This window comes from Leptinotarsa decemlineata, unplaced genomic scaffold (assembly GCF_025532065.1).
Source record: "Leptinotarsa decemlineata unplaced genomic scaffold, Ldec_3_MD MMD2_tig00000008_RagTag_RagTag, whole genome shotgun sequence".
In the NCBI taxonomy this organism is placed as follows: Eukaryota; Metazoa; Arthropoda; class Insecta; order Coleoptera; family Chrysomelidae; genus Leptinotarsa; species Leptinotarsa decemlineata.
In genome coordinates this window covers 449,140-471,481 of record NW_027412537.1, presented here as the reverse complement: position 1 = coordinate 471,481, position 22,342 = coordinate 449,140, and the positions used below count along the sequence as shown (strand labels likewise).

The 22,342-nt window shown below is 34.0% G+C and overlaps 1 protein-coding gene across 2 annotated transcripts in view; it reads left to right on the top strand.

Annotated features, from left to right (window-relative positions):
• The window catches only part of LOC111503323 (diuretic hormone receptor), a 192,565-nt gene that overhangs the window by 88,011 nt on the left and 82,212 nt on the right, over window positions 1–22,342 (top strand). For both annotated transcript variants that reach the window (XM_074170818.1, XM_074170819.1), the window contains exons 3-5: window positions 4,096–4,273; window positions 8,338–8,428; window positions 11,024–11,120. In XM_074170818.1, coding sequence (XP_074026919.1) covers window positions 4,096–4,273; window positions 8,338–8,428; window positions 11,024–11,120 — 366 coding nt within the window. The remainder of the gene's footprint in view (window positions 1–4,095; window positions 4,274–8,337; window positions 8,429–11,023; window positions 11,121–22,342) is intronic.

Below are 22,342 nucleotides of genomic sequence, written 5' to 3'. Positions count from 1 at the left end.
TATATGAATATTTCATATTGAATTACATGAGCTCAACATTTAAAATAAATGACACTCCGGAATTTCAATTTCCGTTCCCTTTCTTTAAAATACCATGAGTATTTTGGAATGAGAAAGCAGAAATTTAGAACTATCGAACTATCTACCAAAATGAATCAACAGTTGAGACTTTTCGGAAGATACTAGGATCGAGATGAACTTTGGCTGCATTTTTACCTTTCACTAATGAGAGTAAACTTCAGCAATAAAGGTATTATGGACCTATTAGCGACATCTGCCGCATACAATTTCCAACTGAATGCGAATGAAGAACAATTGTTTCTTTTTGGACCAAGATAAAACGACTCTTGATCGGTAAGTGTTCGGTAGTAATTATAAAATGCGGCGTAAAAAATTCAGAACAATATGTAATGTAAAAGCACTCACAGGGTAGTGCGTCAATTATATCAAAATGCCACGTAGGATGAAACTGAAACTTTGTGACCTACACACGCTGCATATCTATATAAATATTATATTGTGACTGTATTCATATAATGATATGACCCATTAAATCAAAATACAGAAATTCTTAAAATGTAACAGGAATGAACTGTTTTTTCCTCAAAGTGAAAAAAAAATTGGCCAAAGGAACACAAATTATGTCGCACCCAGATTATGGTCGTTGATACCAGAAGATCTTTAAAATATTTCAAACTTTCATTATTATAAAAGTGAGCATATGTTATGGATAATGGAAAATGAGCGTAACTTGTTTTATAATTTATTGAAATGAAGCAAACCTAAAGTGACACTATACCACATATGACCCGAACACATGACAATATACTTATACTTACCAACTATGATGCCAAACATACTATTGTGACAAAGTTTATTTTTAGTAGTTGAATATCACATTCAATCAGCCTAATGACTGCTTTAGTGATTTTGCCCTTGTTTATTCACAAATCAATTTTATAATATACCTATTTTTATTATATACCTACCTATCCATATGCTGTATCTATATGTTGTATTACTGTGTATTTGTGAAATTTATTTTGTAAAAATTCGTGAATAAACCTCTTTATTATTATTATTATATATGTATTTCTTCAGAATGACAATTCAACCCATTCTGACTGATGTAATATGTTGTACGAATTTTATATGGGATTACGAAAGCTCTGCCATACTGAGATCCATTTTATTACCGAAAATACCCTATGGAATGGTGACCATTACTATTAATTGTGGCTATTCAAAAGACTCAAATGGAATAACGGTGAAGTAGTAACATTTAATCCGGTAACCTACTCTTTACGTTCTGTTTAATTGAATGGAACTAGCAGTTTTCGCAGACGCATTAACTGTTCTTAATAAATAAAGTTTCATTGGAAAATGGCTTTCAATGGATTTTATCGAAGAGACTGGTTAAAATCGATATGTAGGAGAAAGCAAATCTAGTTGAAGCGATTTGATATACTGAGAATATTTGCAAGTCAAAACAATATTATTGAAATTTTCCATGATCCAATAATTTGCGAAATGAAACCTGGAATGAATTTTATCAAGAGAGTAGTGTAGATAATATTGCAGCTAAATTAATTGAGAAAATGAAACATTACACAGAGTTTCATACAAAAAAAGTTAAAACAAAAACTAAAATCAGGTTTATAAAAAAATGGATGACTTCATCTTTGCTGAATTCAATTAACGAAAAAAATAAATTTTACAAATATTCTCTAAAATCTCCACAAAATGAATAATTGAAAGAAAAGTATAAAAATTAACCAAAACCAAGATTGAAATATCAACTAAACAAGCAAAAAAATATTATTTTACTAAACAAATTGAAAAAAATCAAAACTCATCTAAAGCTTCGTAGAAAAACTGCAAATTGTCTATGTGGAAAAGGTAAAACTAAAACAAACATAGAGGCTATCGAAAATGCAGATGGCACTAAATAACGAATGAAAGAGATATTGAGGACAGATTCAATGACTATTATAGCAACATAGGACAGAAACTTGCTGAAACAATCTCAGAGGTTCTCAATGATACTATCAGAATCGAGTTTTTTGATCAGACCATGTATTTACATCCAGCAAATGAGAAAGAAATAGTTTCAATGATAAAAACTTAGGAACCAAAAACCCCTAGTATTCTTAGTGAATAAATGTTTTGATATGGGGCGTTTTCCTAGAATTCTTGAAAGCGGAATAATAAAACCCCTACACAAAGGTGGAAATAAATCATCTGTCGCTAATTACAGTCCCATTACACTAATCTCTAAGTTATCGAAAATAATTGAAAAAATCATCAAGAAAATATCATACTCTTCATCAACACTCATTTTTTGTTTTTTGCAACGTTAATTCACCCGCAGATAGCACTGAGTAGGTATTTCTAACTTTTTTGTTTTTGAAAGAGTTTTTTCTCGAGGTAACCGCATGAGTAAAAAAAAATAAAGGGTATGGTCAGATTCCATTTTTTACGAGCTTTTCAATGAGCCCATACACGACATAGGTTTGCATTCGAAAAAAAAGTTGGGGAGGGTTGCAGCTAAGGGGTTGAAAAAAGAAATTTCATTTTATTGCCAAAAATGCGTACAACGTGAAATCAACTGACGTGTTTCAGCGTTTTTTCCTTAAATACTGGTTAAAAAGATATTAATTTTATTCCGGACTTTTGCGCACCCCTGTATATCAGAAATACGCGACGCACTGTGACTGCTCATCGTTTTGAGGTTAAACTCAGTACACCTCTTACTTTACTGTTCAAGAAGTCTTTCATTTGGAGAAGTGCGTTTCGGCGGAGTAAACTTCCCGAGGACGTTTTTCCAAATGGATTTAATCTCCAGCGATTCAAATCTAATTTAAATGACTGCTTCCGCACAGACACCGCTTGTGTTTTGTCCTTGAAAAAAATTATTTTGGATGAATTTCCCTGAGAAAAGGTCAATACCTACAAGATATCTCAATGTTTCTCTGGCCTATGAGAAAAATATACATCGTCATTAACATATACTCTATGAAAGTCATCTTCACCATGAATAATTCATTAGCGATTTCATGAGCAGTCTCTGAGATATGTAAATTGAACGTAGGTAGACAAAATGTACGTATATTTGTCTCATGCTATGTAAGCACCTCAGAAGTATGTGGGTCATTTTAATTCATCGCAAGATGTCCTCTGATTCTGAACACGACTTTCATCTGAATATTACTGAATTTGCATTTCACCATGCAACGCAAAATACTTATGGAAATCAACCTCCTCGCTGGGTCAGATAATCAGTTCCACGACATGACAGGGTTAAATTGAAACGAATTGAATTGAGGCTGAATAATTAAGATTCCTGCAGGATAATACGAGTTCAGTAATGAAATGGAATATGAAGAGATACGAACTGACTTCGTGTTTTCCGTTGAAAAAATCTCATCAACTGAAATTTTGCACAAATAGCAAATGTTACCACATTTATTACATTATCAAACTATAGTATGGCCAATATAATTTTTTTCCATGACGTATTGGTGATACAAATGAATTTGGAAACAAGTGATTTTTTCGACATTTCGATTTTCATCAAGTTCATCCGCAGAAATCCACAAAAATTATTTCTTATCGAAGCTTCGCATCCAGAATCAGTCAGATTTTATTCCTCAAAGCAACAACACGTATAATTTCATATATTTTGTATTTCTATAATTTTTCATTTTCAAGTTTGTAACAATAAAAGTATTTTTAAAAGCAAGTTTATTGCCGTCGATAGTTAATTCATGACGAAACTTTGGACTATAAAATTAATAAAGAAAATATTTTTGTACAACTGTCATTAAAAGTGATATTTTTAATGATTGTCATGTGTTTTGAAAGATGTAAGTGAAAGGACAATTTATTTATATTTATGAAGACAAAACAAGTACTGTACAAAATAATCGAAAAATATTTCAAAAACATATATTCTGAGTTTTTCAAAATTACATGAGAATATGGAAAAATATTGAAATATGAGATATTGAATCCTTCGATACGAGTCTGTCGCTGATTTACAAGCAATGCGAAACAAACTAAATTCAAAAGTACACAATTCATTTCCTCTTTCAGAAAATGCCACCAGAGAATGCTCATGGAATGGAACGTGGTCAAAGTCGAATTATTCATCGTGCAAAGAGATTATTGCATTATCTGCGGACGTCGAAACACAGACCACAATCTATTTCGTTGGATACACATTGAGCCTAATTACACTGGTAATAGCAATGGCAATTTTCACGTACTTCAAGTGAGTAATTTTAATTTCATTTTGAAGCCAATAACAGGGAGTGACTTTGTGGATGTGTGCAAATCTTCAGAAGTTTAATTCAGAATAATCAGATGAGAACCGCATACGATATTTGATGGTTATTTGTTGCCCCTTTTTTGCGAAAAATATGTATTTTTTATTTTATCACGCTTTTATTAGCTTCATCTGTATGTATGCATGTTCGTTTGTTTGTTTGTAAGTCCAAAATTATCGACATTATTCTTGATCTATTTGCGGTCAGATGGCGCTGTATGTAAACTCCTTGATATAATTCGAACTCACTTTACATGTATTTTTTCGTTTGAAAAAAGTATATTTTGATTATTATTTTATCATCACGCTTTTATTAGCTTCACCTGTATGTATGTTTGTTTGTTTGTAACTCTCCTTTTCATTTCATATTTATACCCGTTTGAAAGCCACGGATCTGTATTTGTCAGAATCATCAAAATTATTGCTTGATCTATCCGCTAACAGATGGCGCTGCACGTAAACTCCTTGATATAATTCGAACTCAATTTATCTGTATTTCTTCATTTGAAATAAGTTTTTTTTTTCATTAACACGCCCTGCTGCATTATTTGTAGCCCTCCTTTGCGCGCCAGCTGCCTTAGGCTGCCTTGGGCTTGTTAGCTAATTTTCAGGCTCCCTGTCCGGAATCGGAAAATATCAATGATCATTTTCCTAAACAATATACAGTTGATTGATCCCAAAGTATAGATAAAATAAATATAGGTCAAAAAGACTATAAAATACGCTTTTATAGCATACGAAACTAAAAAATAAATATAGTCTAAAAAAATACACTTTCAAAAAACATCGAACTGAAAAGTTGAAAATATTTTTTTTAATGAGCTTAAAACAATAACGAACGACAAATACTAGTATTATTGTGAAAAAAGCGTGGGCGCTTTGTGTCATATTAAGCGCCCGTCGTTATTGTTTTAAGGTCATTTTTTGAAAAAACTCATTTTTAGCTTTTTAGTTCGATGTACTTTAACAGCATGTTTTTTAGTTTTTTCAAACTATATTTATTGTGTTATTCTCATTTGATGAAACAGCCAAAAGAAAATTGTGAATCTGATCTGGGCAGATTGTACAGTAAAACTATTTGGAAGGGGCCAACAGGACATTCCTTTTTATCCTGCACCCAATGGCACTAATGATGATTTTATGGTCATCTCTACTATGATGAAAATAAAGTAAACGCTATTTGACAGTTACTCAAAGAGAAAATCAACTTCTATTTGTTATTTTCTGATCTTGACTTGCATAAACTTTTATGGCGGTTCGCGTATATTTTTTCTCAAATCATTTTCCTTTCTATTTTCTATATTTTCAAACTTCAACAATTTTTTCAACCGAAACTAAGCTTACCAGAATGAACTTCAACTGATTTTATGAAACATATTAATTTGTTCAAGAAACACTTCATCGTAAGATTTTCACTGATTTTAGTAGCTGAGATAAAATTTATTTCAATAAAATGTCATTTTATAGATTATAGAGGTTATAATATGATAATTTCGTGGATTACATCTCCATCAGCGTTGAATTCCTTTCCAAAGAGCATTTTGTTGAGATCTGAGAACAGAAAAAAGTCGCTGGAGAATACGGTTGATGCGGAAGCAATTCGTAGCCCAATTCATGCAATTTGACTATTGGTGCCATTGATTTTCAACATGATGCATTATCTTAATGAAACTGCACTCTTTTCCGCGTTTTCGTTTTCCTTTTTCAACATAAATAATATTTATTTATTCATTTATTTGTTCATTGATTTATTCATTTATACACTATTCTACAGGTTACACCCAACTACAGAACTAGGATATAAGTCAAATCACAATACAATACAATTACAAAAAGTTATAAGATAAAAACAATTCATATATAATTAGGTGAAGTAAAAAGACCTAATCTCAGAGATGGAACAGTGAAAAATGTGGAGCAGAATTGCATTTGACACACGTGTTATGCAGAGGTGAACGTTTCACAATATTTGTACTTGGTGTTGGCAGATAAAAAGCAGTATCCACTCTAGAGGTTTAGATATATTGAAATTCAGTTTTTGCAGAATATGTGGGTCAATAATTAAATTATTAATCAGTTTTAAAAGAAAATTTGTGGAGTGACAATCACGACGGCAATTCAAGCTATTTATAGCATGTCTAGCTAACAATGCATCATGGGGAAATCCAATTAGTGGATAGATATTGTCTGATCTATAGGAGAGAAGTTTTAGGAAACGATGTTGTACTGATTCAACTCTCTCTGAATACAACTGATGAGATGGATTCCAGATTATGAATGCATATTCTAATTTTGATCTGACGAAAGCATAGTATAAGGTTTTCGATGTAGATGAATCCGGGAAATCTCTGGAGATTCGTGCAATAAATCCATACATTCTGTTTGCAGCAGACAAAATGGCTTCAATGTGTGGTACAAAAGAAAGTTTTGTGTCGAAGGTAACACCTAGATCGGTGAATGTGAGAGGCCGTTGAAGTGGAATATCGTTTATTAAATATTGATCTGAAAATGGTGTGTGAACGTCATATCCCTGATACTGATAACTTAACTTTGCAAGCTGAATGTTGTGACTGTACACGCTTTGGAGTAGTTTCATCACGTGCATCACGTGGTGTAAAGTGATGGAGCCATGTTTCATTCATTGTCACATATCGACGCATGAATTCTGGTTTTTATGACGGAACAGCTTTAAACACTGCTCATCAATTCGTTCTTGTTGTTGGTCGATTGTGAGGTCGCACGGCACCCACTTTGAATAGAGCTTTCGCATATCCAAATATTCATGCAAGATATGTCATACACGTTCCGTTGATATATTTATAGCCTCAGCTATCTCTTTCGACTTCACTTCGCGTCCACTGCGTCCATAGTCCTTGGTGCTCAGATCATCCAGTTTATTCTTAGCAAACCACGTCTGAATGCTTGATTTTTCTGATATAAAGTCCCAGTAAAGTTCATCAAGCCAAGCTTTGTCTTCAACAGGTTTTTTCGCCAAAAAGAAATACTTTATCCACAGCAGAAGTTTCTTTTCATTCATTTTCTTCAAACTAACGGTTGCTTCTTTTAAAATATTTTACCCCACAAAGTAATTTCTGTTGAAGAATAGGATTCACTGAAAATCATATGGATTCAATACTAGTAGCGCTAGTAGCACATCTGTGTGTTAGTCTACCAACTTTTCAGCCCAGATTATATTTTATAAAATGTTTCTGATATTTCATATCCTGAAATGTGACCGTAGATGGATAATACCACTGAAGAATCCTTGTCAAATTTATCACTCTGTTGAAAGCAACGTATTCGTAAAATATTGATTTTTGGGGAAAATCTGTATAGCTTCCCACTTGTTATGCTTCAAGAGATTCAGAGACTTTCGATAACAAATTTCCTAGCTCTCGTATCGGCAAATTATTTTGCTAACAGGTTCAACATAAAATATTTATATAGCCTGCCATAAAGTAAACTTGGACCTACTTCAATGATGATGAGAGCCCGTTCCTAATCCAAGCACTTCTGTGCTGTACATTTTAATGAGAATTATTAATAGCTGAGTTGGTTAACTTCGACATGAAATGAAAATGAAAGAGCTCTATCGTATCTCTGCTGATTGATTCATGAGTTGCTCTATTTCAAGCACAGTTGAGAGATACATTTCATTGGAAAAAATATGAACTCTCCCATTTTTTAGTCAATCGTCAAACTGAAGTGTTTCTTCATTAGTCACAGAACAGTCATGAAAAACTGATTTATTCCAAATTCTCTACTCAAAATAGATACACGAGATTATAGATTGTAGAGTAAATCAAAATCAATAACTTGAAAAACTTCATATTAATAACGATTCAAATGAACTGCTCTGTGTTTATACTTTTGAATGAAACATATTATGGAAAAACAAGCAGGAGAATGTCAATTAGATCTTATCTGTACTAATTGAGTAATGGACAACTTTTTTTGAACTTGATTATATATTATTATTTTGTGATGAAACAGTCTATTTTTAATTTCAGGGAACTTCGTTGTTTACGAAATACGATTCACATGAACTTGATGTGGTCCTATGTGCTGACATACTGTATGTGGATTTTAACTTTAATATCCGTAAGTTTTTCACGATATGATAGATCGATAAACAGATATAGAATTAGTAACTGCATAATTTATAAATTTGTTCTATTTGTGGCGTTGCATTCAATAGCTGGGTTATTACAATGAAAACGCTTTGTTTGTTAAGCTGTCGGTATATTTGACACGTTTGTCAGGACACCTGCAATAATGAGATCATTTATTTTGTAAAAATAGGAATATAGAGCACTCATTAACGTGTGAATAAAATATAAAATGGCTCGAAACACGGATAAAAAAAACATAAAATACCGAGAATTATCAAAATTTGACTGACAATGTCAAGTGTGAGAATTCTGTTTTTTCTTCGAAGAAAAAACTTCTAGAAAGTTCATTCTACATACACACAGTTCTCCAAATGGACAAGTTCTTGAACAGTGAAATTCGAGGTGTACTGAATTGAACCTCAAAACGATGAGCCGTCATAGTCTGTCGCGCGTTTTCAATATTTACTGCTCTTGGTGGAGTCAAATGTGCCAAATCACTTGAAAGTACCTATGAAAGAGAGACTCATCTCCAACCTTTCTTCGATGTTCCAGACTATCAAGGCTGCAAGTGATGTTTGAGCCTCCAATCAGACGGATGGCTCTTTTCTGGATGGAATCCAGCAGCTTCAGGGTATGCTTAGGAGCGGAGCTACATACATGAGAACAATACTCCAAAGAAGGTCTGTGCTTTATGAAGCTTCAACATTTGCTGAGGTGTGTACAGTTTTCTGCTTCGGAACAGTATTCCAAGCTTTTGAAAATCAGCTTTCGCAATCACAGCGACATGATTGTTGTCCATTTTGACCCCCCAACAAACTTATCGAAGCAGGTCAAAGGCCTTAGAAATATCAAGCCCAACAGCTCTTGATTCTCCCTGTTTCTCGATTGCATTTTTCCAAGTATGGGTTACATATGATATGTAGCCTATACATATCTGTATCTGTAGAGTAGGGAGGGTGAGTATAAACCCACAGCACCCACATAGTATAAACATAGTATAGTATAAACACATGAGTATAAACCATTCTGTGACCCATTGTACATCCTCCCGACGAGTTGTCCTCCTAGGTCATTGTCCATCCTGTCCTTTCCAGGAAGGTGAACAGGTCACTGGGAGACATCTCTTTTATACTGGCAGGTGTAGACCAAGACTCGCCGATCAAATACATACTATTTTTGGCAACTTTGTGGTGTCTCACGGTGGCCTCCGCGAAGGTTTTGGAAGGTGCAGCGACATTACTGTCGTTGCGCGACTTTTCAACTTCTTTGGGGTTCCCTCCGTGAAGGTGCACAAGTGAGGGAGCTTTCCTGCAGGGGCAGCCGGTTTCTTGCCTTGAGAAGGCGGAGCTCTTGGCACCCTCCTGAGAAAGTGTCCTTGCTGTTGGAGGTGGAGTAGGGAGAGGATGAGGGTGCACTTATAGTTGCAGACACTCCTGCCTCTTTCGCTCTTTCTCGTTTTGGCCTCGTCGCCACGAATGCGCTTACGACTTGGCCTTTGTATTACATCACGACGTGATCTGCTATGTCCAGCCTCCCAACCTTGGAATTGGTTTTTCTTTTTGTTGTTTCTGTTTTTGTGTTTGTTTCATTCATGTGTGTTCCCACGAGTTGCAAGGGAAGAGTTGGTCACCTCTGGCAGAGCCCTGCATTACCAAAGGTAGGCTGGTTACAATGAGGTTTCTCCCAGTTACCCAAGGGGATCGTTTGTAACCACATATCACCCTGCAGCCATTCAGCTCTCGGCACGATTTTTCACACCTTAGCTTGGGTAGGCTGGTACATGGTGGCATGTTTTGCAAAGGCTGTGGAGGAGTTTCAGTTGGAGATGCGCCCGATAGGTAGCCTAACCCACGGGTTATACATATGAAAAGTATGGTTTACATACGATAGAAGGTCGCCTGTTGATCTTTTTTTCCAAATGCCGATGCCATATTGATGATCGCTGAAAATATAAAAGCCTTCCGAATATTCGAGGATATGATGGTTTACATATCACTGATAGCAAAGCAACTGGTGTATAATTATTCGAAAGATTTTTTTTGCCCAAGTTGAAAAGTCTGGATAATACTGGTGCACTTTTCGAGTACGATGACGGGCACTTCATCAGAACCAGACGCCTTGTTGATGTTTCAAAATTCGCCTGACTAGACGTCGAATAGTAATTTTCGGCATTGTGGATTCTAGTGTGGGAATAGTGGGTGGTGTCTTTCCCAGAACATCGACTGTGGAGTGGAATGCAAATTGTTCAACTGGTATAAATTTGCTTTTTCTATGGCTGTTGTTGCAATAAAACCATCCGCTTGGTTAGTGGTGGAATTGTGAAATACTGCTAGTCTTTCCATTCTCGTAATTATATTTTAGTAGGTATATCGAAAATCGTTGCAAAATCCAGTCGTGATCACGAAATGGGCTAGAACAAGCTTTAATAATCCGACGGGTGAACTATATCTCAAAATATCAGTTGATACATTCAATTAGTGGAATGAATTTCCACAAAGTGGTTTTGAAATCTTCTTGTTATATGAGCCAAAAAGTATTCATTATCAATATATGTGTTAATATATTATGTCAATGTATGTTTCAGCTCAATTTTGGAAGTAATGTTTCCATCACTTGCGTGCTCATTGTGACACTCCTCCATTATTTTCATATCACCACGTTCTTCTGGATGTTTGTCGAGGGTGAGTACATTTAACTTTCTGATGTTATGTTTCTGTAGATGTTATAATTTTTGTATCTTCTCATTCGAAACCATTAATTGAAAATTCGACTTTAATATGAAAATTCCAAAAAAATTCAAATTTTCAAATTTGGGTCAGTATTCGGTATGAGGAGCCGATTTCAAAGGAACTCTTTCAAATAAGTCATTTCGGTATCTCCAACGCGAAGTAAAATATCGAGAATTTTCCTTTTCGCGGAATCGCAGTAGGCTGGGTTTAGAGCTGTCACTCGGGCTGAGTGTTGCAAAAAGTGGGGCACATGAAGGCCTATGCCTGTACCAAAAATTGAATCTGAATAAAATACAGGGGTGTCTTCATCTTAAGTGTATCACACTGTAACTGCAAAATTTTGAATTTGATTGGAAAAGTTCAACATGTTGTCTAATCTATTTTATCCCAAATCGGGAATCCTCCTCACACAATCTATCAGGTCTTATATAATTCTATCGGGTCTACCGAATCGTTTTTCCAGTGTATTGATAATTTTGTCGACTTCTTGATTAAAACTAAACGAGGCGTTAACATATTCTCTAGCTTTACCTTCAGTCATTTTTGAAGTTGCGAAATATTTTCGGCATTGGAAAATCCATAATTTTTTTTGTACCTTTGAACTGATGAACGAAATCAATTCACTCTCCAGACTGTCCAGAAAATATCGAAAGTTCCTTGCTGAACAACTATCTGGCCATGAATTTGTTGAGTTTCTGGTCTTCCGTCATATCTTCGTGAGAGAGACTGTGGAGTTGCATTTTCTCCGTGTTATCATTTGTTAATGCCACCTAATTTTCAATGAATGATGATTCAAAAACTATTAAAGTTATTTTTCATCAAATGTCGCCATACCAACTTCATTTCAGCAAAGCTCATATCATGACAATGATAAATAGTGGTGTGTTATAAAAAATGCATGCATAGAGTTCGGAGAAGTAATTAATTCCATTAGATGGAAACATCCAATATGAACACAAATCAAAATTCAATTATGAGTGCCAAACAAACAATCATCCATTCAATACTTATGTTTCATTCAATTCGACGCACATGGTTTTCCAGTAACACTGGTTTATCTTGTTAATGATATACACTTTCAATGAACTCTGAAAACTGAAAGGTAACTAACTACATGGAAATAAGTCTGACTCTGAACTCGAAATTTTGCCCTGAAAACTATTGATGCTGATGCAAAAACTTGGGTTTGGAAGTCTTGACGTCAAATCGACACCTCAAGAGCATCGTCTTGCAGATATAAGGAAGAAAGCGAGCAAATTAGATAATTTTGATAATTATATTAGACAAGCGGAAAAATTAACAATCAACAATGTGGAAGAATGACTTCACTAATTCGTAAAAAATTATTATGGCCTGAATCGGAAAGGAATTTATGCTAATGAATAGACTGAAGAGTAAAATGTTAATGATACAAGAACAATGAAAATAAAGGATACGGTGGTGAGAAAATTGAAAAAACAATTGGAAAAGAAAGTTTTTATCAAAGCAATCTCTTCCGCAACGTTTCAACTGTTAGTTTCCATATTCTATTTTCATACTTTTATATTTCATACTCATTGTCCATTTCTTATCATTAACACAGTGCAGAACAAATATTCGCAATGAAAAATGGTATTGATCCGGTTGGTCGATATTAGTATTAAAAATGCCTGGGTCATAAGTAGAGAAACTGGAAGTACAGTCCTACTTACAAAGATTTCAATCACCCAAGAAGTTCCTGAATCTATTTATATGTGAACATTCTAACAGCTGAGTTTCAAACTTTCCTCCTTATCGTGATTGAACTCATGTTCTTCTGCTAACATATGGTTCGGAAATGTTTAGATGTTTGATTCAAAAAACTATTTCTATGTCCTTCAACTCTTTGGGAAGAAGTTGCTGTCTGTGGCTTGTTTTCGTCGTTTTTAGAAAGAATGTAGTCGATATCATTTATAATAATGACATAGTTCTACATATTTTGTGATGTAGTCTTTGTAATGATTTATTTCCGAGTACTTATTAATTTCTTGTTTCTAAGTCTTTGAAAAAATTATAATCATGACCTGAATAATTTTCATTTCTTATACAATTCCATTTCATTCTTCAGAAGTTCAATTGTTTTTTGAAACATAAATATTGGAAACAGGTAAAACAAATCAAAAATTTTAAATGTTTTGAATGCGTGTTCAATCTACTATCTGCTATCTACTTTGGGATGATGATAGAATGATATTGAAGTGGTTGAAACATTCATAGGTTGCAATTCAGGAAAGACAGTTGCCGATTATGAAGAACTCATTTGTGACTGCGAATTTGTAATCAATGCGGAAACACTAACTTATCACTTACACTTATCAGTTCAAAATCATATCAATACTGATCTCATATCAATAACTCGTCTAGCACCTGTTCAGTTGAAACTCAATTATAAGTGTTATCTAATATAATTCGTCAGAAGAAATCAGAAGGAATATGTCTCAAAACATCAATATTAAAATAAGTAATAACACGTTATCGATAGTTGAATAACACGTTATCGATAGTTGAATCTACGAAAAGTGTATTCACTTCAACAGTCAGAATAAATTATATAATGAACCTGTTACTTAAAAATCATTTACTGTTTTATAGGTTTTGATAATTACTGTATTGTAGATCACTACTTCATATACATATTTTGTATTTCAATAAGAATGCTTTTGTGATATATTACTATTGAATTGTACAACTTACAAAATAAATAATATATACTGAAAGGAAATAAAGACGAATTATTATTATTATTCTTGTATGGCAGAACACGTGTTGCATTTTTGTTAAATTGTTTGGTGAAAATCTCACATTTGAGTGGTTCTTGATTTTATTATATCAGTTATGATACCCTTGAGTATCGGCAACAAAATAGTTGAAACCGATCGAATGATTTTAATTTCTTTTTTAATTTTCCACATTCTTACTATCTTGAAACTGGTTTTCCTTTGAATAGAAAGTGTTTCAAATTTGTTGCTCACCAGGAGTATACTCAAATACACCTTGAGTATCTGCAAGAAAATAGTTGAAACCGATCGGCCGATTTCAATTTTTTTTTCATTTTCCACGTTCTTGCTATCTTGAAACTGGTTTTCCTCAGAAGAAAAAGTGTTTCAAATTTGTTGCTCAGCGAGAGTATACTCAAATACAACTTGAGTATCAGCCACAAAATAGTTGAAACCGATAGGCCAATTTTAATTTTTTTTTCATTTTCCTCGTTCTTGTCATCTTGAAACTGGTTTTCCTGTGAAAGAAAAGTGTTTTGAATTTGTTGAATACAGAGTATTCTGAATTTGTTGCTCACCAGCAGCATACTCAAATACACTTCGAATATCAACAACAAAATGGTTGAAACCGATTGGCCGATTTTTTAATTTTTTTTCACTTTTGAAAGTGTTTTAAATTTGTTGCTCATCAGGAGGGTACTCAAATACATTCCGAGACTCAGCAACAAAATAGTTTGCCTTGATCGGCCGATTTTCAATTTTTTTTTCATTTTTCACGTTCTTGCTTCCTTGAAACTGGTTTTCTTTAGAATAAAAAGTGTTTCAAATTTGTTGTTCACCAGGAGTATACTCAAATACAACTTGAGTATCAGCCACAAATTAGTTGAAACCGATCGGCCGATTTTTCAATTTTTTTTTCATTTTCCTCGTTCTTGCTATCTTGAAACTGGTTTTCCTGGGAACGAAAAGTGTTTTAAATTTATTGCTCATCAGGAGGGTACTCGAATACACTCCGAGAATCAGCAACAATATAGTTGGTTTTAATCTGGCCGATTTTCAATTTTTTTTTCATTCTCTTCGTTCTTGCTTCCTTGAAACAGGTTTTCCTCAGGATAAAAAGTGTTTCATATTTGTTGCTCACCAGGAGTATACTGAAATACAACTTGAGTATCAGCCACAAAATATTTGATACCGATCGGCTGATTTTGAATTTTTATGTTTTCATTTTCCTCGTTCTTGTCATCTTGAAATTGGTTTTGCTGAGAATAAAAAGTGTTTCAAATTTGTTGCTCATCAGGAGGGTACTCAAATACACTCCGAGAATCAGCATCAAAATAGTTGGCCTTGATCGGCCAATTTTCAATATTTTTTTAAATTATCCCTGTTCTTGCTATCTTGAAACCGGTATTTTCTGGAATACGGAATACTATGAATTTGTTGCTCACCAGGAGAGTACTCAAATACACCTTGAGTATCAGCAACAAAATAGTTGAAACCGATCGGTCGATTTTTAATTTTTTTTTTTTTTATTTTTCTCGTTCTTGTTATCCTGAAACTGGGAAGGAAGAGAGTTTCGAAGTACTCAAGGTATTTAAGTTCACTCTTGTAAGCAACAAATTTAGAACATCTTTATTTCCATAAAAAACCAGTTTGAAGATAGCAAGATCAAAACAAATTCAAAAAACTGTATTTAAAAATGTTTCGCTATATCTGAGGTTTATCAACTGAATAGTAACTAAATCGTCTGTAAAGATCAAAGGAAAAGTATATAATTTATTGAGTTACCTTGCTACCTTAATATCACGATAGCATTATTTGCGATTTCTAGGGATCGGCACGAGCATCGGCAACAAAATCGTTGTTTCGGCAACTAATTAGCAACTATTTAGCTACAAATTGATGTATTTTTTTACAATTCTGCTGGATTCGCTATGCTAGCCTGATAGAGCTAGAGCTACGAACGCTGCTGAATTTACTTAATTTCAGTTCAAAAATACTTTCCATAGATTGAGTTGTTGATATTGTACTTATAGAATAAGAAACGTGTATATGTTTTCTGCCAGAAAAGGGTTGAAAGAATGGATTGAATTCTAGGAAGCCTATTCGTCCACTATGGAGGCTCTTTTCAATGGAACTATCAAACTCTCACAATTCAGAAGTAAGAAAAACATTAAATATGGTTTTACGTCAGATCAGAAATTACAGGAAAAAAATGAGAGAGAACGATAAGTCGACGAGAATACAGAGCTCCTCATCGTATGCGACACTAACTTAAATAACGGCTTTGCAAAGTTTCACTACGAAGAGGAGTATGTTGGAAATGTACAATGCTTATACGAGACAGAGTTTCATATGTTCTAGATTTCTTTTTTTATGATATAAGTATACAACATTTTTTCATATTGAGACATTTGTCAATTCTGGAATATTTTATTGAAATATAAACTTCTCTATTGAAGATCACGTTCAATTCAATCTAATTCAGTATTTAATATGTTGCCTCTAGCCGTTGCTTCGTGATGTTTTCAATCAGGTTAGGAGCACAACGGAAAACTTAATTTACATAAATTCAACCCACCCGACGTTTAAGAAAGGTGGATGAAGTTCTTTTAGCATTGGAAGACTGAGAAATGACGTAATACAATTCCACTTTGAGTCGCCTGAATATAAAATTGCTCCTGTGTTCCACAACACATTCGTAAACAATTTCTAACCAGACTCTCGCGCTTTCTTATTGAAGATAATCCATTATTCAGACGTTCATCCTGATAAGACACGAAACATTCATGACAATATTTGCCATTCCCTTGGGAATCACGCTGAAAAACTCAACTGAATTTTTCAGGCGCTCCATGATATAGTATGAATGATAACGAAAAAACAATAAATGTTTTTTAAAGCATTCAAAAACAAACACAATTGGAATGTATACTCTGATGAAAGATATTGTACGTAACTTACGAAATTGAACATTTCCCTTAGCGTTGTGTTTCTGTTTAAAATATGTTTTTCCGTTAACCAGTTGTCGCACCTCTGCAAACGACAAACAAAGGATTAACGAGGTTTCACCTTCTAACGTATGATTCCTAACACGGGTAGGATGATAGCAAGTGAAAATCGGTCGTTCAGACTAGGGCTTAAACCACCGACCAACACGGCAGTCAATTCGAGTGATTGAACAAAGCACCCACGTCGAACCGCCTGGCTACCGACCGACCCTTTGTATAACTTATATACTTCGGATTGAAAATGTTTGTAGCTACTGGTATGGAGATAACTGAATATTGAATAAAATTATTTGGTCTCTTCATGCTATGAATCATTGTCTGTCATCCATCTAAATGAAACACCTTCAAGGTTCATTCAATAACTATATTTTCCAATTTCAAAATACCAAATCAAAGAGCCCTGTCCAAGGACGTCACAGATAACTTTTTATACAAGTATTATAGTCCAGGCACATTCCTACTGACATTACACTCCTCCCTTTCTAATTTAGAACTATTGTGCTTATAACTGTGGTACAAACCGCTCAGGCGGTTTTCTGAAACGCTGGGGGCGATGGGATAATTCACTGGGAGATATATGAGTCTCTTGATCACTACTAGTTGAATTGATATTATCATAATTCGATATTGACATCGTTGAATCTCTCTCTTGTGATTTTCCCACCACCGCTCCTGGTGCCTCACTACTACCTAATTGAGAGCTCTTGAGGCAAAACAATTTGTTCCTTACTGATTTCAACTTCTCCTACATTCACATAACTATCATGAACAGGGAGAATCTGGTTTATGTGACGTTTCCATTCCAAATTGGCATTGGGTATTCTTACTTTAACAATATTTTTTCCTAATCTACGAATTACAATTCCCGATGTCCACTCTGGTTTGACCCTTCTATAATCTTTCACTAGCACCTTTTGTTTACGTACCGGTACATTTAAGGGTTCAATCAAATCTAATCTAGTTCTGAGAGCTCGGCCCAGCATCAAACGGGCTGAGGATTCGCCAGTGATACAGTGCTCTGTATGTCTATACAATACCAAAAAATTATTAAGGTCTAATTCTGTAATCTGAGATTGTTTCGAAATCTCATCAAAGATATTGTAAGAACTTTTCAAAGTCTTGATAATAAATTGTTTGATAGTTTTCACACTATTTTCAGCCGCCTCGTTTGAAGCTGGGTGGTATGGTGGAGACATGAACAATGCCATTATTAAGTAAAAAATTCTGAAATTCGTTGGAGATAAACGTTGGTCCATTATCTGAAACCAATGTCCTCGGGAGACCAAACTGAGCAAATAATCCCCTTAATTTACTTATAGTAGCTGATGCTGTGATTGAAGTACAATTTTTACACATTTCTTCAATTTCTTCATCAAGAGACGGCCACCAAATATATGAACGTGCCAATGCTTTTGTTTTCACAATTCCCATATGGCTTTCATGCATCTCACCTAAAATAGCAGATTGCAATATTTCCGGAACTACCACTCGATAACCCCAAATTAAAACATCATCTTCAATACTTAGTTCATTTTTTAGTTTGAAAAACGACATCAATTCACTTTTATAATTTATTGGCCACCCATTTTTTACATATTCTAGGACTAAGCTTAACTGTTCGTCCCTTTTCAATTCCCTTTTTATAATTTCAATATTTAGAGGTAATTTACTTTTTTCTACATAATGTAATGTTAAACTCGGCTCCTCTGTAATTTTTTTTCTTTATCCATTAATGGAAGTCGTGGAAGAAAATCAGCACAATTCAGTTTTGAATTTACATACTAAATATCAAAATCATAGAAATATAAAAATATTGCATAGCGCTGTAACCTATTTGCTGTCATAACTGGGAAACCTTTTTTTGGTCCAAAAATTGACACTAACGGTTTGTGGTCACATTTTAAAAAAAAATTACGGCCCCACAGATACGAATTTAATTTTTGTAAACCATAAACTATTAATAATGCCTCCTTGTCTATTTGACTGTATCTTTTTCCGGTATCTGATAATACTCTAGAACTGAATGCTATCGGTTTTTCAATACCCGACGGATAACTGTGGGATAGGGTTGCACCTAAACCGTACGATGAAGCATCTACCGTTAAAATTAGATCAACATCTGGGTTATAGAGTGCTAAAACTTGAGGAGAAGTAATTGCTTTTTCAGTTTCCGAAAATGCCTTTTCACCCTGTTCGTTCCATTCAAATGGGTGATCTTTTTTTAATAAGTCATAAAGAGGAAATAAAATGTCGATCAGATTTGGTATAAATCTGTGATAGTATTGTACGCTGAACAACAACGATTTCATTTATGAAATATTTGTCGGTCGCGGAATTTTCGAAATAGCTTCAATTTTCTTCGCAGATTTATGTAACCCATTTTTGTCTATAACATGCCCTAAATACTCAACCGAATTTTTGAAAAAATGACATTTTTCTTTTTTTAATGTCAAGCCACTTTCTTTTAGTATATCCAAAACTAATTCTAACCTTGCAATATCTTCTTTTTTATTTTTACCGGTCACTAGAATGTCATCCAAGAAACAACAAACTCCTGGTATGCCACTTAAAACCTGCCCATTTATATACTGGAAGTATCCAGGTCCCGACGAAATTCCAAAAGGTAGACGTGTATAGAAGTATACACCTCTATGTGTAGAAATAGCAGTTAGTTTTTTTGATTCCTCATATTTGTTGATGAGAAAATTTCAAATCAAGTTTGGAAAATTGCTCACCATTACATAATTTTGCAAACACATCCTCTATTTTTGGTAATGGATAACAACAAATTTCGATATGAGGATTCAAACTAATTTTATAGTCTCCACAGATTCGAACATTTACTTTATCGTCTTTTAATACTGAAACAATCGGTGTGTCCCATTCAGAATATTGAACTGGTCTATTTTGAGCAATTTATCTATTTCTATCTCTACTTTTTCCCTAAGAGCATGAGCTATTGGACTAGGTTTAAAAACTTCAGGTTTAATACCTTATTTCAATTTAAGGGATAGTTTTCCTTTATTGAATGTTCCCAATTCGTCCTTGAAAACATCTGCATATTTTGTTTGCCAACTTTCCACAATTTTTTTATCTGAAATCTCATCTATATAATTCAACTGCCTGAATCCTAAATTGAATTTGTGAATGAAATCACGCCCCAGTAGCAAGTTGTCGCCCCGTCTAATAACAAAAAAATCCAAAATATGGGAACGGTTATTAAAAATGACTTCAAGTTCAATTTTCCCTAAAGCACAAATTTTGTCCCCAACATATGTTACAAAACTCAAATTGGTCTTTTTTAGAGGTAACTTTTGGAAATGTTTTTTCCACAAATTTTCTGAAATTACTGATTTTGAAGCCTCTGAATCTAATTCAACTTTGAAACTTACTTTATTCCACTCAACATCTACTAATATTGGATTCTCATTTAAATAAATAAACAAAATGAAGGTTTATCTCTGACTGTTGTCGAAAACTCGTTGGTATCATCAACGCTCGACTCTAACTGTTCATTTTCGAAATAATTAAATGAATGGTTTAGGCCCACCTTGCATACTCTCTCTAAATGGCCTTTTCCTCCACATTTCTCACAAATATATTCTCGGTAATAACATCTGTAGGACTCGTGATTTTTGCCCCCGCACACCGAACAAAAAAAACATATATTTTTTAGAGGAATACTTTCCTGAAGCGATGTGTTGTCCTGTCGTCGCGTCTTAGGTTTTTGTTATGCATCTGCCCTTGACTGTCGCCTCTTTGCCCTCTTCCGCGCGGGCGTATCGAATCTTCTTCCAAGCGATGTAATTCTTCCATTTTCACTTGCACTGGTAATCCACAATTATTTTGAGCTGACTCTGTCATTTATGCGTTGCTGATGGCTTCTTCAATTGTTAACATTTCGGTTTTGGTAAATAAGGTATCCAAAATTCTTCCAGGTTCGAAACCACATATAAATTTATCCCGAAGTGCATTGTCTAAATAAGTACCAAATTAACAATGTGTAGCAAGCCTTCTAAGACGTACTATATATTCTTGAATGATTTCTATTTTAAGCTTTTTCGCAGAATAAAAAGCATACATTTCTGCATAAACAGCCCGTTGCGGTTGATAATGTTTCTCCAATAACTCAACCAACACATTGAAACCTTTATTTTCTGGTTTATCAAGAACACATAAGTCCTCGAGTAAGGCAAATGCAATCTGATTAAGGCTATTCAATAACATTGCTCGCTGTTTACTTTCCTCTGCCACCTCATTAGCAGTAAAAAACGATTTTAGTCGCCGGACATAGATGCCGAAATCGTGAATGTCTGGATTGAACTCCGTTTGTAACCCAAATTGTTCCGTCGCCATGTTACTTGTTTTCAATTAAACAAATCCATTGTTAGACTAAATTTTCAATATACGTTCATCCTCGTCGCCACTGTGATGTCTGTCATCCATGAAACACCTCCAATGTTCATTCAATAACCATATTATCCAATTTTAAAATACCAAATCACAGAGCCTTGTCCAAGGACGTCACAGATAACTTTTTATAGACAGACTATAAGTATTCTAGTCCAGGCACATTCCTACTGACATTACAGTTTGCAATCTTCTTTCTATAAGTAACTGGAAATGGCTTTGTTGAAATTGAATGAGTACAAATATCAAATCAAATCAAAACATGCTTTATTATCTTTATTATTGAATGAAATTAAAATTATGCAAACCAATATGGATTGTCCGATGTTAAAAGTGGATGTACTTAATGTATATATACAGTCATGTTACTATAAAATATTTTCACAACAATACAGTAGAATAGATATAAAAACAATTTTCCCTAAATTATTCTATATCAATTGGTTATAAATACAAAACAGGACAGAATTGTCAGATGATAAAAAACATTAAAATAATATATATATATATATATATATATATATATATATATATATATATATATATATATATATATATATATATATATATATACATATATACATACACACATATGTATTTTATTTAGTGTCATTGAAACAGTAGATTGATACAACAAATATACATTCCATGTATATTCCACATATTATTTCAGTATTCACTCATTCGATAATTATACAAACTGAACTGTCATTAGTAAATCTCAACCGTATGCCTGACAACACGGCAATCCTATCTTCCTTCTGCACGGGATTGATTCGCAATATTCTGCAATATTACGGCTTCATTGTGAATTATTTTATCTTCTTGACCACATCATTGTTAATAACACTGTAATGGATATTGCTGACTTCGCTGCTATTGAGATATAACAATGGTTCATTCAATCACAATCACTATATATATCAAAATATATAATATAATATCAAAATTACTCAAGTGACACTGGGCCGTTTACAAAACTGCAACACGTGTTTTGCTACTAAATAGCTTGGGGGAGTGT